At 40.5% G+C, this 16,512-nt stretch overlaps 1 protein-coding gene and 1 long non-coding RNA gene across 6 annotated transcripts in view; one reads left to right on the forward strand and one right to left on the reverse strand.

Annotated features, from left to right (window-relative positions):
* Positions 1-2,416, reverse strand: part of CXADR (CXADR Ig-like cell adhesion molecule) — a 57,100-nt gene extending 54,684 nt beyond the window's left edge. Inside the window, exon 1 of one of the 4 annotated variants that reach the window (XM_045501599.1) lies at positions 2,142-2,341. In XM_045501599.1, coding sequence (XP_045357555.1) covers positions 2,142-2,184 — 43 coding nt within the window. In that variant the 5' untranslated portion in view covers positions 2,185-2,341. Of the gene's footprint in view, positions 1-2,141 lie in introns of all 4 variants that reach the window. The other 3 variants (XM_045501598.1, XM_045501601.1, XM_045501600.1) reach the window with 3 other exon arrangements.
* The window catches only part of LOC123610694, a 93,357-nt gene continuing 79,189 nt past the window's right edge, over positions 2,345-16,512 (forward strand). The window contains exons 1-2 of one of the 2 annotated variants that reach the window (XR_006718250.1): positions 2,345-2,472; positions 3,208-3,255. This is a non-coding gene — a long non-coding RNA (uncharacterized LOC123610694). Of the gene's footprint in view, positions 2,473-2,533; positions 2,703-3,207; positions 3,256-16,512 lie in introns of those variants that run through there. The other variant, XR_006718251.1, reaches the window with a different exon arrangement.

Raw genomic sequence — 16,512 nt, forward strand, 5'->3', positions numbered from 1 at the left:
AAAATGCATCAAAAGGACTTCCACTAGCAACCAGAATATACCACAAAACGCTTTACAACCCATATGGAGACAAATCTAGAAGAAAAATAGCACTGCAATTTTTAATCTGTAAGCCTCCTCCACTCTGTTTTGCCAAATGTAGAAGCCAATCATGTTACCACCCAAACTGAATTCATAGCAACGGACTTCTAAAATGGCAAAGAGTATCTCAAGAAATACTCGAAGCCATACATCAGTTACATAGTTTTTGAGTTGTTCCCTAAGCTGGGAAATTGGAACTAAAAATAGTTGTCTTGTTAAGCTAAGGACAATAGTCCTTTAATGAGAAGCTCATTGTGCCTAACAAAGTGAGGCACCCAGAAAAAATGAAATCCAGACAATTAGTTGGACATCCCCAGGGGGTGAAAAACAGAATGCTCTTCAGGGCGCCTGGGTGGCTCAGTCGGTTAAGCGGCCAATGTGGGCTCAGTCATGATCTCCTAAATTTGTGAGTTCGAGTCCCACCTAGGGCCCTGCGCTGACAGCCTGGAGCCTGCTTCAGATTCTGTCTCCTCCTCTCTCTGCCCCTCCCCAGCTCACACTCTATCTCTGTCTCTCTCAAAAATAAATAAACATTAAAAAAATTTTTTTAAATCCTCTACATTGTTTATGTTATTCCACTTTTCTGCTCTAAATGTAGCCTAAAATATTCTTCCCATAGAGAACATGTGTTCTCCACTTCAACTTCAGCTTAGTCCTTGACAAAACAAAGATGGGAATGTACCAAGTAAACTGGTTACTGACCGTTCATCTTTTGCAGAAGCTTTACTTTGGAAATTTCACCCAAGTCTAAATGATATGTATCAAAAAGGTGGAGGTGGTGCTATAGTCTGAAGATTAGACTTGGTAATAGAATGTTGATCCCATGAGTAATGCTCACAGATGTGGCATCCAACAATGGAATTAACATTTCAACAGGAAACGGAGAGCCATCCCAACAGAAAGGGCCACCCGATCCTTTCGGGCTTAAAAAAAAAAAAAAAAAAAAAAAAAATTCTTCCAGAAGCTACACGAATGTGTCTCCAGGGTCCCACCTATGGATTTTTTTTTTCCTTTAATTAACAATTTGGTTCTAAAATACAAGTGCTTACCCTGACAAACAAGATCAGGTAGTTAAAACACTGACATGAAAACAGATCACTTAAAGTGTCAAATGATTGTGCCTTCTAATAGTCCACGCATTTTTTAAATGCCTTTTTTCCCCTCCCGAGAAAGACGCAGTCGAAAAATGTACTTGGCGAATCCTTTAAGAAGTGCCCCGTACAAGTCATCCCCTCTTATCTTCAAAATGAATTAACTCATCATAAATTCAAACCGAGGTTACGAATTTCTCCTTTGCACTTTGCGCCGGGACTGCGGAAACCAAAACCGCATTTTTTATTTATTTATTTTTTTTTTGCTGGAATCTACTTTTGATTTTCCACGGTCTACTTCGTCGAGTTACCTTCTAGGTAACAGCTCGTGCTTGGGCTCTCCTCTTCTACCAGACCAAGAAGGCTCAGGCTACTGTTCGTTCAGCGCCTCTTTCCTAGAGGTAGTCTGGACGATTTGAGGCACTGAAAAGCTCGGTGTCTATTTAATCATGGCGTTTGTAATTCAGCCTCCCCGTTTGGACTGCTCAACACCTGCAAACTCGCAGCCCAAGGCTTTGGAAATCGAGTAACCCTGGACGGACACAACACCGCGGCTAACAAGGGAAAAGGCAAGCGCGAATAAAGCAAAGCTTGCACCCGCAGCAAAGAATGGTCTGGGAGAGACTCCAGGCGCATCCGGCACGCCGCGCCCAGCACCCGCGCCCGAGGAGCCCCTGTACCGCCGCCCCTCATCTCCGGGCTCGGTCCCCACCATCTCCAACTCCCCCCGGACACTTCATGCCCCTGCATGGCTCTATTCCGAGCCATTCCACCTTCCCGGCTCGCACGCCCGGCTCCGCAAACCACCCCATTTTGATACCTCCCGCACGGCCACCACTGCCGCAGCGCCCCCAAACCGCACCCGTCCCCTCCCCCACGCCTCATTGTTCCCGGGTGGCCGCAGGCAGCGAGCGCCCCAGGGCGGTGCCGGCAACAGGAACCCTAGGAACTGAATTGCCCCCCACTCACCCGCGACTCCCCACAAGACGACGAATCGCAGCAGAAGCGCCATGGTGGCGGCCCGGCCGTGGGCGGTGACTGAAGGTAGGCGGCTCTCACCCGGGGTCTCAGTCACCCTGCGCCTTGCGCGCTCCCGACTGGCTGGCGGCGGCTGCACCTCCGCACCCCCGTCCCACCCCACCCTTGCACGGCAGGTGAAATACGTCACTTCCTGTAGTGGCTGAGCCCCGCGGCGCGCGCCGGCTCCGCCAAGAGCGTGGGGTTGCCGTGGCAACCAGTGCGGACTGCCCTAGGGATCCTCTGGAATAGAATTCCCCGGCCAGCTGCGCTCTGTCTTGGGGTGAGCCGGCAGCCATTCCCCCCATGAGCCCAGATCCCCGCTTCCGTGCCTTTAGTTAAATCAGGGTGTGTGCACTAGGGTCGAGCAGGCTCCTTTCCCCAGTTGCGGTCGCGCCCTTGCTTCAGGATGAGGCACGGAGCGACCCACGCCTGCGGTCCTGCCCCGGGATCCTGAAGGGCGGCAAACACGGTTGGCCCCGCAGGCGCTCACCCCGCCCTCCCCTCTGGCTGGTACGGAATGAGGGGCCTCCAGCCACGCGTCCCACCTCTGGCGGTTTGCTGCGAGTTCTCCCTCCTAAGGCTGTGAGGACCCAGAACCAGGCAACCCACCCTACCCCGGGCATTTGCTCCCATATCGTTGAGTCGGTGGGCTGATGCGGAAGGCTCGAGAAGGCTTTTCCCTATCTCCAGTAATGACCGAACCCCTCAGCTGCAGCTTCGGATTTGGGAAATATCTGGAGTGGTGTTTTTGACCCTGTGTATTTAAAGGTTATTCTAACCCTATAATTGGCCATCGTGGACCAGTGAGCTTTAAAAGTGAGGCTAAGTAGGGGTGGTTAAAGGCTGGAGGCGGTGTTGGGGGGACCAGCGAAAGAGATTTTGAATCTCCTGGTCTGCCCTACAGTGTCACTTCCTGGAATCCTCCATACTTGTTCTTGTGTCATTTGTGTTCTCAGTTGCCCTTTCCAGATAGGGTTTGTGTATAACTGCTAAGAGACTTTTGTGTTTCCAACAGTTCCCTATCTGGAGTGACTTAGAGGAGAGAAGCAGTGTGGTGCAGTGGGTAAGTTCTTGGGTCCTGGAAAGGGACAGTTAACTGGGCAAGTGTTTTGGAAATACACCTAGCTATGACAATTAGATGAGATACGGCACAAAAGAATATTTGGCACTGTGCCTGGCACATAGTAAATACTCAGTCAAATGGCAGCTAATAGCACAGAGTGCTTCAGATCCCCTCTCCCTCTCTCTCTGCCCCCCCCTCAAAAATAAACATTTTTTTAAAGTGGCAGCTAATAAAGAATAATATTAGAAAATTCTTATTATTTGTTGAACCAGCAAAGAGAAAATAAATCAGTTGTTGGTAAGACCAAAGTTGCTCAACTGCAATTTAGCCTCGTGGTCGGCTATACCGACTGCATATTAAAATGATCTAGAGGGGGCCTCCCTGTCCCTGTCGGTGGAGCTTGGGACTCTTAACGTCAGAGTTGTAAGTTCAGTTTCACTTTGCATATAGAGATTACTTTAAAATAAAATCTATAGGGGCGCCTGGGTGGCGCGGTCGGTTGGGCGTCCGACTTCAGCCAGTCACGATCTCGCGGTCCGGGAGTTCGAGCCCCGCGTCGGGCTCTGGGCTGATGGCTCAGAGCCTGGAGCCTGTTTCCGATTCTGTGTCTCCCTCTCTCTCTGCCCCTCCCCCGTTCATGCTCTGTCTCTCTCTGTCCCAAATAAAAGTAAAATAAACGTTGAAAAAAAAAATTTAAAAAAATAAATAAATAAATAAATAAAATAAAATCTATAAAAAATAAAGTAAAATCATCCAGAGAACTTGTTCAAAATACCAGTATCTGAACCCACTCCAGTGATCCTGATTCAAAGGGCCTCCAGTGGAGTCGTGACTGATCTACGGAGGAGAGTTCAGAGTAACTGCTAGGGATTTCCTAGCAGAGGAAACACAAATTCTACCTGATATAATTAAAGGTATAAAATATTGGGAACTTAAATTTTTTCTTAACACATTATAGTTCATGAAACTAGAAAAGAATAGATATTAAAGTTGTTCATATCTATTTCAGACTGTTATATGAGAATTTCTCTAGTATTAATCACTTCAAAGCAGCAACATTTATTTTAAGTGTCTCTGGTAGAAATTAAACTCGCCCTTCACGGGTTATCTCAACCACATACTAGAGGAAATCTTTTGAAATTATCCAGAAGGATTTTTATCTTAACATTTTCCTTCTAGTACTTTTTTTTTTTTTTTCAATCTTTCCATTTTGCCTCCTTCTGTGGTAGACATTTTCATACCTATCAATCACTTCTTACTCTGTATATTTCTAGAAGGCCAGAAAGGCACATTATTTATTCATCTTCGTCACTCTAGGAAGCCAGCCCATAGTAGAATCTAGTATTTGTTGAACTGAGTATATTTAATTCATGTGTTAATATGTTGATGTATGTTAATAAAAAGTATTTAAATATGTATACAATAACTCACAAATCATCACATCTGAATATGTCTTTTTAGAATGCACCTTTAAAATGTAAATTTTACAAAATTAATGTTTTTTTTTATTGGTTGGAGTTTTTTTTTTAGTTTTTATTTAAGTAATGTCTACACCTCACATGGGGCTTAAACCCACAATCCTGAGATCAAGCGTCTCATGCTTCTCAGACTGGGCCAGCAAGGCATCCCCAAAATTAGTGTTTTACCCTTCATTAGGTTACTGAACACAGATTTTTCCAAGTATATCATCTCTAAGATTTAAGTAACTTTGAAAGGAGTAATTTACCTTATTCAGGAAACTATTCTTTAAACAACTATATCAAAGATGGGGGGGCGGAAAAAGTTAAATGGAGTCATCTTTACACTTTGGTTTACGACTATATTATTTCATAAAAACAGCAGCTAAAATTATGCCAATATCTGAAACTTATTAATACCTTTAAGAAGCCTTTGTGGCTAAGGGTGCCTGGGTGACTAAATTGGTTAAACATCCGACTTCAGCTCAGGTCATGCTCTCACAGTTCGTGGGTTCAAGTCCCATGTCCAGCTCTGTGCTGACAGTTCAGAGCCTGGAGCCTGCTTCAGATTCTGTATCTCCCACTCTTTTTGCCCCTTCCCCACTCACACTCTATATCTGTCTCTCAAAAGTGAATAAACATTTAACAAAAAAAGGCTTTGTGGCTATAGTTAGCTTAGAAATTATGTATACAAAACTGTAATGAGATAATGTCATTAATTCTGGATCATGCAAATTATTGATCCTTTGATATATTTTTCTAACTCTTTATTAGAGAGAGAGACTGCACGTGTGCTCACACACACACACACACACACACACACACACACACACAGGAGAGCAGGGGAGGGGCAGAGAGAGAGGAGAGAGAATCTCAAGCAGGCTCCATGCTGTCACCACAGAGAACGACTCAGGGCTCAATCCAAAGAGCCTTGAGATCATGATCTGAGCCAAAACCAAGAGTCAGATGCTTCACCTTTTAACCCACTGAGCCCCCAGGCGCCCCTGATTATTTGTTATTTTCAAAACAAGCTGACAATAGTGCACAGCCATTAAATGAATTGTCCTAGTTTAGTAAAGCACCAAGCATTCCATATTGTATAGCCTCTAAACCAGCAGAAAGGTGATTCTTGGTCTGTCAAGAAGGTGATAATTGTGGAGACATAAACAGCTATGGTTAACATAGCATATGTTCTTACGAAGATTTCTCAGCAGCAGTGAACTTGTCAACACACTGAGAGATGATTAAAATCTTATGAACACATTCAGAGATTGACTTATTCATAAGAATTAAAGGATTTTTCCCTGTTACCAACCTGGACTATGAAGGCATGTGAAGCAAGAAACTTTCTTTCATAGATGACACTGGCTGATTTTTATATTTCCTGGAAAATGAAATGAAGGTTTCTGGTGCTCCTGCCTGCCTCAGTCCAGAGAGCATGCAACTCTTGATCTCAGAGTCATGAGTTCAAGCCCCATGTTGGGTATGGAGCCTACTTACTAGAAAAAAAAGAAGAAAAAAGAAAAAGAAATGAAGGTTTCTCGCAAGTGTTCTGCTTGCAATATCAAGAACATGGGTTTCATGGGTTAATACCATCCAAGACATCTATTTACCCCTGTGCAAATGAATTTATAAATACATTTTTAGTTTAATGCCATGTATATAATATTTAGAAATCAACCCTTAGTGACCTAGAATTTTTTTTTTTTAATTTTTTTTTTCAACGTTTTATTTATTTTTGGGACAGAGAGAGACAGAGCATGAATGGGGGAGGGGCAGAGAGAGAAGGAGACACAGAATCGGAAACAGGCTCCAGGCTCTGAGCCATCAGCCCAGAGCCTGACACGGGGCTCGAACTCCCGGACCGCGAGATCGTGACCTGGCTGAAGTCGGACGCTCAACCGACTGCGCCACCCAGGCGCCCCTAGAATTTTTTTTTTATTCCCAATAATGTGATTCCAGAAGGAATACACAGGAGTGGTAAGTTTAGGGGCACCTGACTGGCTCAGTCAGTGGAGCCTGTGACTCTTGATCTTGGGGTTGTGGGTTCAAGTCCTATGTTGGGTGTAAAGATTATGTAAAAATAAAATCTTAATACTAACAAACCAGATCCAACAATACATTAAAATAATTATTCACCACAATCAAGTGAATCCTGGGATGCAGGGCTGGCTCAATATCTGCTAATCAATGTGATATATCATGTTAATAAAAGAAAAGATGATAACTATGTGATGCTCTCAATAGATGGAGAAAAAGCATTTGACAAAAAACAGTACTCTTTCTTGATAAAAACCCTCAAGAAAGTAGGGATAGAAGGAACATACCTCAGGATCATAAAGGCCATATGCGAAAGACCCACGGCTAATATCATCCTCAGTGGGGAAAAACTGAGAGCTTTCCCCTTAACATCAGGAACATGTCAGGGATTTCCATTCTCACCAGTTTTTCAACATACTGTTGAAAGTCCCAGCCTCAGCAATCAGGCAAAAAAAGGAAATAAAAGACATCCAAATCAGCAAGGAGGAACTCAAACTTTCACTCTTCGCAGATGACATGATATTCTGTGTGGAAAACCCAAAGACTCTGCCAAAAAACTGCTAGAACTGATCCATTAATTCAGCAAAGTGGCAGGATATAAAATCAATGTACAGAAATCGGTTGCATTTCTATACACCAAAAATGAAGCAGCAAAAAGAGAAATCAAGGAATTGATCCCATTTACAACTGCACGAAAAACCATAAAATACCTAGGAATAAACCTAACCAAAGAGTAAAAAACCTATACACTGTAAACTATAAAAAGCTTATGAAATAAATTGAAGAAGATCCAAAAAAAAAACAAAAAAACAAGGAAAAACATTCTATGCTCATGGATTGGAAGAACAAATATTGTTAAAATGTCAATACTACTCAAAGCAATATACACATTCAATGCAATCCCTATCAAAATGGCACCAGCATTCTTCACAGAGCTAGAACAAACAATTCTAAAATTTGTATGGAACCAGGGGAACCTGGGTGGCTCAGTCTGTTAAGCGTCAGACTTCAGCTCAGGTCATGATCTCATGCACGGTCTGTGAGTTCGAGTCCTGCATCGGGCTCTGTGCTGACAGCTGAGAGCCTGGAGCCTGCTTCAGATTCTGTGTCTCCCTCTCTCTGCCCCTCCCCTGTTCATGCTCTGTCTCACTGTCTCTCAAAAGTAAATAAATTTAAAAAAAATTGTAAATTTTTGGATAAAAAAAAATTTATTTTGAATAAAATAAAATTTTTATGGAACCAGAAAAGACCCCAAATAGCCAAAGTAATGTTGAGAAAAAAACCCAAAGCTGAAAGCATCACAATTCCGGACTTCAAGCTGTATTACAAAGTTGTTATCATCAAGACAGTGTGGAACTAGCACAAAAACAGACACATAGATCAATGGAACAGAATAGAGAACCCAGAAATTGATTCACAAAGGTATGGCAAACTAATCTTTGACAGAGCAGGAAAGAATATCCAATGGAATAAAGACAGTCTCTTCAGCAAGTGGTGCTGGAAAAACTGGACAGTGACTTGCAGAAGAATGAACCTGGACCACTTTCTTACACCATACACAAAAATAAACTCAAAATGGACGAAAGACCTAAATGTAAGACAGGAAGCAATCAAAATCCTAGAGGAGAAAACAGGCAACAACCTCTTTGACCTTGGCCACAGCAACTTCTTACTCGACATGGCTCCAGAGGCAAGGGAAACAAAAGCAAAAATGAACTATTGGGACCTCTGCACAGGAAATCTTCTGCACAGCAAAGGAAACAATCAGCAAAACTAAAAGGCAACCAACAGAATGGGAGAAGATTTTTGCAAATGACATATCAGATAAAGGGTTAGTATCCAAAATCTATAAAGAATTTATCAAACTCAACACCCAAAAAACAAAAAGTCCAGTGAAGAAATGAGCAAAAGATATAAATAGACACTTTTCCAAAGAAGACATCCAAATGGCTAACAGACACATGAAAAGATGCTCAACGTTGCTCATCATCAGGGGAATATAAATCAAATCCACAATGGTATACAACCTTACACCTGTCAGAATGTCTAACATTAACAACTCGGGCAACAACAGATGTTGGTGAGCATGTGGAGAAAGAGGATGCAAACTGGTGTAGCCACTCTGGGAAACAGTATGGAGGTTCCTCAAAAAATTAAAAATAGAACTACCCTACAACCCAGCAATTGCACTACTAGGTATTTATCCCAAGGATACAAAAATGCTGATTTGAAGGGCACATGCACCTCAATATTTATAGCGGCACTATCGACAGTAGCCAAAGTATGGAATGAGTCCAAATGTCCATCACCTGATGAATGGATAAAGATGTGGTATATATATACAATGGAATATTACTCCGCGATCAAAAAGAATGAGATCTTGCCATTTGTAACAATGCGGATGGAACTAGAGTGTATTATGCTAAGCAAAATAAGTCAGAGAAAGACAGATACATGATTTCCCTCATGTGAAATTTAAGAAACAAAACAGATGAACATAGGTGAAGAGAAGCAAAAATAAAATAAAACAGACAGGGAGTCAAACCACAAGAGACTCTTAAATACAGATGAGGGTTGCTGGTGGGGTGTTGGGTGGGGAGATGGGTAAATGGGTGATGGGCATTAAGGAGGGCACTTGTTGGGATTAGCACTGGGTGTTATACATAGGGGATGAATCACTGGAATCTACTACTGAAATCATTATTACAGTATATGTTAACTAACTTTGATTTAAATAAAAATAAAATAAATGAAATGAAAAATAAAATATGATCTTAAAAAAAAGAAAGTGATAAGTTTATACAGACTAAAATTAAAGATTTTATTGCTGTCCTTTGAATTTTCTTATCCAAGAATAGTCTGTTTGTTCCAATTGCTTTATTTGTTTTGGTCTCTGTCACTTCATGCTAGTTGCTTTTCTCCAATTTCTGCTAATTTCTTGTTTTCTGCTCAAAGGTTAAAATAGGGCAGAAAAAAGGAAGCATATTGAAAATTCCCGGCTTATAGGGGACATTTTTCCATTGTGGTCTCAGACTGGGTCAATCTGGGGAGACCACCAATAAAATTACTTTTAGAAAATACAATTGGTATCTAGCTCTTGGGAGTAAACACATGGTTAGCTAACTTTATTATTATTATTATTTTTAAGGTAGGCTCCAGGCCCAACATAGTGCTCAAACTCATAACCCTGAGACCAAGAGTCTCATGTTCTACCGACTGAGCCAGCCAGGCACCCCTGAGCCAGCTTTCTGGAAGAGTGGCTGGAATAGCACTGAGGGCATCAACTTTAGTGTATAAATACTAAGCAAAAATCTGGCCTCAGTTGAGGTGAATGTCCCCGTGCATATTGAAATGTTAAAAACCTGAAGAAAATTAACAGTAATTTTCTGAGTAATACAAGGATCTCAGACTGGTTTAATTCCTATCAAATACCTCTCCTAATTTATATTGTAACCTAATGTTTTTGTTCTGTACACATTGTAAAGTATACCTTGTCATTTTTTTAATATAGCCAATGTTTTTTTTTTTTTTAATTTTCTTTAATGTTTATTTATTTTTGAAGGAGAGAGAGACAGAGTGTGAGCAGTGGAGGGGCAGAGAGATGGAGGGAGACACAGAATCCAAAGCCGGCTCCAAGCTCTGAGCTATCAGCACAGAGACCAATGTGGGTCTTGAACCCATGAACTGTGAGATCATGACCTGAGCTGAAGTCGGATGTTTAACTGACTGAGCCACCCAGGCGCCCCTTAATATAGCCAATGTTTAACTAGATTTGTCTACATATCTTTTTCATCATTTCTTCTTGCATGTCAGACCACTTCTGGGATGATTTGCCTTCTTCCAGAAATATGTCCTTTATAAATTTCTTTACTGAGGATCTCTTTAAGGTAAACTTTGTTTCTGTTTGTCTAAAAATATCTATTTTTAATTTAAAAGCTAGAGTTCTTGGTATATAGAATTTGGGGCTTATTGGTCTTTTCTGTCAATGCTTTCAAAATACTATTCCACTGGGGACGCCTGGGTGGCTCAGTTGGTTAAGAGTCTGACTTCAGCTCAGGTCATGATCTCACAGTTTGTGAGTTGATCCCCACCTCGGGCTCTGTGCTGACAGCTCAGAGCCTGGAGCTGCTGCTTTGGATTCTGTGTCTCCCTCTCTCTTTGCCCCTCCCTTGCTCTTGTTCTCTCTCTCTCAAAAATAAAATAAAGACACTAAAAAAAAAAAAAAAAATACTATTCCATTGTACTCTGGCTTCCTTTGCAGCTCTAATAAAGTCTATCTAATGATCTTTGTAGATCATCTGGCTGTTTTTAAAAATTTCTCTTTGATTTGTTGTTCAGTTTCATTACGTTGTGTCTAATTTGGGATTTCTGTTTATTTATCCAGCCAGGGATTTCCTGAACCTGAGAGAATTCCTGTCATCTCTCAATTCTTGAAAAATCTCAATATTCAAATTCTTGTTGAATATTGCTTTTTTCATATTCTCTAAGATGTGCCCTCTGAGATGCCCATTAGATGTATGTTGCAACTCATTCTATCCTTCACATCTTATCCTTTATCATTTTCATATATTTAATATTCTGAGCTGAATCCCAGGTAATTTTTTCAGTTTTATCTTCCAGTTTGTTCTTCAGTTGTGTTGAATCTACTCTTCAATTCTCCGAATGAGTTTTAATTTCAATTATATTTTTTCATCCATAGATATTTAGTCTTTTTTTATATCTGTTAGGTTTCTTATTCTGTACTCATACGTCCAAATATTTTCTCCCAAATATTTCTTACATTTCTTTAAACATATTAAATGCACTTAATATATCTTATGTGTGCAATAATTATGTGATTTGAAATCTTTGGGTACCTCATTTTGTTTTTTGTTGTTTATACAGATTCTTGCTTGTGTTAGGCTTCTTTTTTCATGTTTTATGGTTATTTTTTATTGCAAGTGGGTATTTGTGGAACTTTATCTTTGTGGAGTATTTGAGGGTTTGAAGTGTTTTCCTTGAGAGAGAATTTATATTAGCTTCTGCCAGGATCCAAGGGCACTACCAATCCAGGAAAACTTTAAAAATAATTTTTGGCATTAAGTTCCCAAATGACACGATTAATATAAATTTGGATCATAAACCAGCATGAGGAAGGGTTGGTAGTTATAAATACTCTAAATTCTCAGATGAGGCTCATCATTCTCAGATCTTCCTTAGCCCTTTAAAATAAAATAACACTCCTGTAGTCTGTAGATTGGCTGTACACAGAAATCAGACCACATCTTCCTTTGTTGACAGCCCTCTAGGGTTTTTCATTGAGCTTGCTCCATTCAGTTTGTGGAATCACTTGAAAAACATTGTATTTAGTCGCTTTTGCAAGATTCTCTAGTGTCTGGGTGGAATAAATAAATCCTTGTTAAGGATTTCTTCAGCAGGTTTTCCTCAAACTATCTAAGTTAGGGCATTTCCAGGGCCACATTCTGACTATTGGGGACCCTAGGTACTTTTATCTTTGTGGTCCCCTCCCACTGCAAAAGATATTTAAAATTGTCTTTCACAACTGTGTTGGTAAAAAGACAAGTTTAATCCAGGCTACATTATATCATTATTTCTTCTGATTATTATTTGTTTTAATGTTTATTTTTTAGAGAGAGCACATGTGTGCACATGAGAGCAGGGGAAGATCAGATAAAGAGGGGGACAGAGGATTTTACGTGGGCTCTGTGTGGACACCAGAGAGCCTGATTCGGGGCTCAAATTCACAAACTGCGAGATCATGACCTCAGCCTAAGCCGGACACTTAACCGACTGAGCTACCCAGGTGCCCCTATTTCTTATGAGTTTAAAAGAAATGAAAACATATTCTTTTTTTTCAATGTTTGTTTATTTTTGAGAGAGAGAGAGGCAGAGAGCCAGGGAGATAGAGAATTTGAAGCAGCCTCCATACTGTCAGTGTAGAGCCCAACGCGGGGCTCAGACTCACAAACTGAACTGTGAGATCATGACCTGAACCGCTTAACAATTGAAGCACCCGGGCGCCCCAGAAATGAAAACATTTTCAAAGGCCCTGGATATACTGTCTCTGGGCATTACTTGCCTCTTCCTGCCTCTCAATTCCCCTCCTCTCAATTATAAGTTTTTCTGTACCTAAAACATTAAAGGTTTAATATGAAAGGGAAGGAAAAGAGTGAACTTATAAATATTCCTCTCATCTCTGTTTCACCTCTTTTGCTAAAGGTCCCATCCGTATGGTGTCTTGATCTTCAGTTCCTTTTCTCTACGTTTTCTATGTCAAAACAACCCACAAAGTACTGAATTTCCCCTGTACTAAAGATAAGGGATATGATATTTACCTAAGGATAAAAGTTTGCTGCTTGTTCTATTTAAGTTCTTCATCTCCATGTTATGTAGTTTGTATTTTGGCTTTGAGGTGTTTACATTTGCTTGTTTGGGTGAAAGTAAATAGGACTGGCAGAATAAACCAGGAGCCTCTATCCTCTTTCTGGGATTTTACACTAACTCTGCTGGTAACCTCTGGAAAGAAAATTATATTCTTTGAATACTATAATAATCCTCAGGAAGAATTACAATGGCTGGTGTTTATGACGTATACATAGGGCATTTTGAGAACAGATGACTTAATGTTTGCACAGTGCTCTGGGCATTTTAGATCAAAGATGCTGAGCTTACCCAGCATTAAACCATTTAATTTATACTTAGATTATATATTTAAATATGACAGAAGTGGATGGAGCCTCATATACTTTATATTTTGCTGGTTTCTTTTTGGCTGGAGACAGCTTTCTGTCTGATAGATAATAGCAATGCTTTACATTTATAGACCATATAACATCTTTCATCCAAGGAGTTCAAAGAACTCCGCAATTATGACTCATTGTTCCTTAAAATATCTCTACAAAACTTGAGATGACATGCATTGAGGTAAACTGGTTATTGAGGTAAAGAAACTAGTGTCATGGAGGCGTTAAAGTGTTAACGAGGTATTTTGGGAGTCAGAGACAGAATTCAGCTAAGTCCCCCCTTTCTCTGATTAGACCTTAACATTCCATCCCCATGATGGTAAGATCTACAAGGGCTTTGGTTGTGTTTATAAAAATGATAATACTTCTTAGCTGTGAAGAGTTGAGCTCTTACTTCTCCAAGCTCATCTCATTTTCCTACCCTCCTATTGCTGCACCCACTCTGTAGATGCCGTCACTTATGCCTGGAACATTTGACCTACCAGGTGGGTAGTTCCTAGTCATGGTTCCCATTTCAGAGTGTTTCCTTCTAAAATGAGCCCCTAATTAAATCGACTTTCAGAATGAGGGTTTCCCAAAGTACTAAGCACCTCCTCTTCAGAGGACTTGGCATAATTACAGTTCTATACTTGAATGTGTAAATTATTTGATCGTTTGATTAATGCCTATCCCACTCCCCCAATGGCAGGAAACATGTCTGTTTCTTCTTTCTAGTGTAGTCCCAACATCTAGTTTTGTGGTTGGTGCTAAATTTGACCTCAAAACCTATTTGTTGACTGAATTAATTTAGATTTTAGGAAAAGTGTTCTTTCACAATTCAAGCCCAAATCTGAACATTTCAATTCAGAAATATAATCAGTAAGACAATAGTTGACATTCTAAACTATTACTCTATCATTTGAATAGGAAAATATATAGAATGCCTCAACAACTTAATGCAAACTAAAACCATTAAGCCTCTAGTAAGATGACAAAAGACAAGTTAGGAAAATGGTGAAAGGGCATGAGCTCATTAAAAATATGATCAAGGTGGGAGCGCCTAGGTGGCTTAACTGGTTAGGCGTCCCACTCTTGATTTCATCTCAGGTTACGATCTCATGGTTTGTGAGATCAAGCCCCACTGTCAGGCTCTGTGCTGACAGCTTGGAGCCTGCTTGGGATTCTCTCCCCCTCTCTCACTGCCCATCCATGCTCACTCTTTCTCTCTCTCTCTCAAAATAAATAAACATTTAAAAATAAATAGAAAGGGCCTTTCCTAATGCTACCTTTGTTTTGGAAAGAAACTCTAGAGGTAGTACAAGGATAGATCTGAAGGAAGTAGGAAGAAACAAAGGAGGAGATCTTTCAAGAAATTATTGTCATAGTTACAGTAAAAGCTGGTAGGGTGTGAACTCCAGTTTTGGTGAGAGAACAGGAGACATTTCAGAGAAAGGACCAGCAGGATTTGAGCCCAGTTGAATGTGGGCTCTGAGGAACAGGAAACAAAGCCAGGTCAGGTTTCTAGGTTTGGGCAATCAGTGGATAAGGGTGCTATTAAGTAAATAGGGAATAGAGGACAAGCAGGTTTAGTACAGTATAAATGTTAGGTTTTTGGCGCCTGGGGGACATCCAAGTGGAGATGCCAGAAAGAGAGACAACCTGGCTGGAGATCCAGATTTTGGAACTTAGATTATACTCCTTTGAGGAATTAGTTTTTTTATATTGGTTGTAAAGCTCATAGCAGCCATGCTGTAAATATGAATTTCACAAGGAAGCTGATAAATACCTTTTTAGCCTATAGTCTTCCTGACAGAACATGATGATACATCCTTCAGAAGAATGTTTCTTTGGAACTTGCATTCACAAGGCCAACTCCACACTCCAGTAAAGCAACTTGTCTCCCTCAGACATAGAATTGGGAGCCAAGACTTCTTTGTCAAACCTTATTTTTTTTCCAGGAACAATGGAGCATCGAATGTTTGAGGGCAAGTTGCATATATTTAGGATGTGGGATTAATATTATAGTTTAGAGAGAAGAGACTACATTTACATTTAAACATGTGAAGGGGAGAATTGGCAGATTGTTCAGGTAGGGATAAGTGATCTAGCATGGATAGACGCTGGTGGGGATATAGGGGAAAATTGGGGTGAAGGACCTGGTCGGCATTGAGTGAATAGCAGGAGAATCAGCAAGAATAGAAAGCTTGGGACCATAGACTCCAGGCAACTTTTGCAACCTTATGAATTAGTTTGGGAAGGTATAAGCTGTGATTTATAAGGAAGGAAGAAAGGAAGGAAGGAAGATAGATAGATCGATAGATAGATAGATAGATAGATAGATAGATAGATAGATAGATTGGGGTGCCTGGGTGGTTCAGTTGATTAAGCATCCAACTTTTGATCTCAGGGTCATGAGCTCAAGTTCTGCGTTGGGCTCCACATTGGGCTCCACACAGGGTATGGAGCCTACTTTAAAAAAAAAAAAAAAATATATATATATATATATATGTGTGTGTGTGTGTGTGTGTGTGTGTGTATATATACACACACACATATATATACATACATACATACATACACACATACATATGGTCATTCAGAAAAAAGTATTTTGTTCATCTGAATGACCAAATATATATGAGAAATATTTCTCATATATATTTGATCTTCATCTACACTTCCTGGCTCATAGCTGCCAAAACTCTTGAAATTTCTAGAAGAATAAGAGCAATGAGAACACCTTTTGTTACAATGTTTGGTCTCTTGTCTTCAGTTCCTGAAAATGCTTCAGAGCCATAAAGGTGAAATGGATGTTTTGTTATTTATAACCAGCCCCTTTTCACCACCACTAGGTTTGCTAATGAGGTGATTTTTGGAAATTCCCTACCTTTGGAGGCTGATTGCCTATAGAACCAGTCTTTTTTTTTTTTTTTTAATGTTTATTTATTTTTGAGAGAGAGAGAGACAGCACGTGTGAGCAGGGGAGACACAGAGAGGAAGGGAGACACAGAATCCCAAGAAGGCTCCAGGCTCTGAGC

The sequence above is a fragment of the Leopardus geoffroyi genome, chromosome C2 (genome assembly GCF_018350155.1).
Source record: "Leopardus geoffroyi isolate Oge1 chromosome C2, O.geoffroyi_Oge1_pat1.0, whole genome shotgun sequence".
Classification (NCBI taxonomy): Eukaryota; Metazoa; Chordata; class Mammalia; order Carnivora; family Felidae; genus Leopardus; species Leopardus geoffroyi.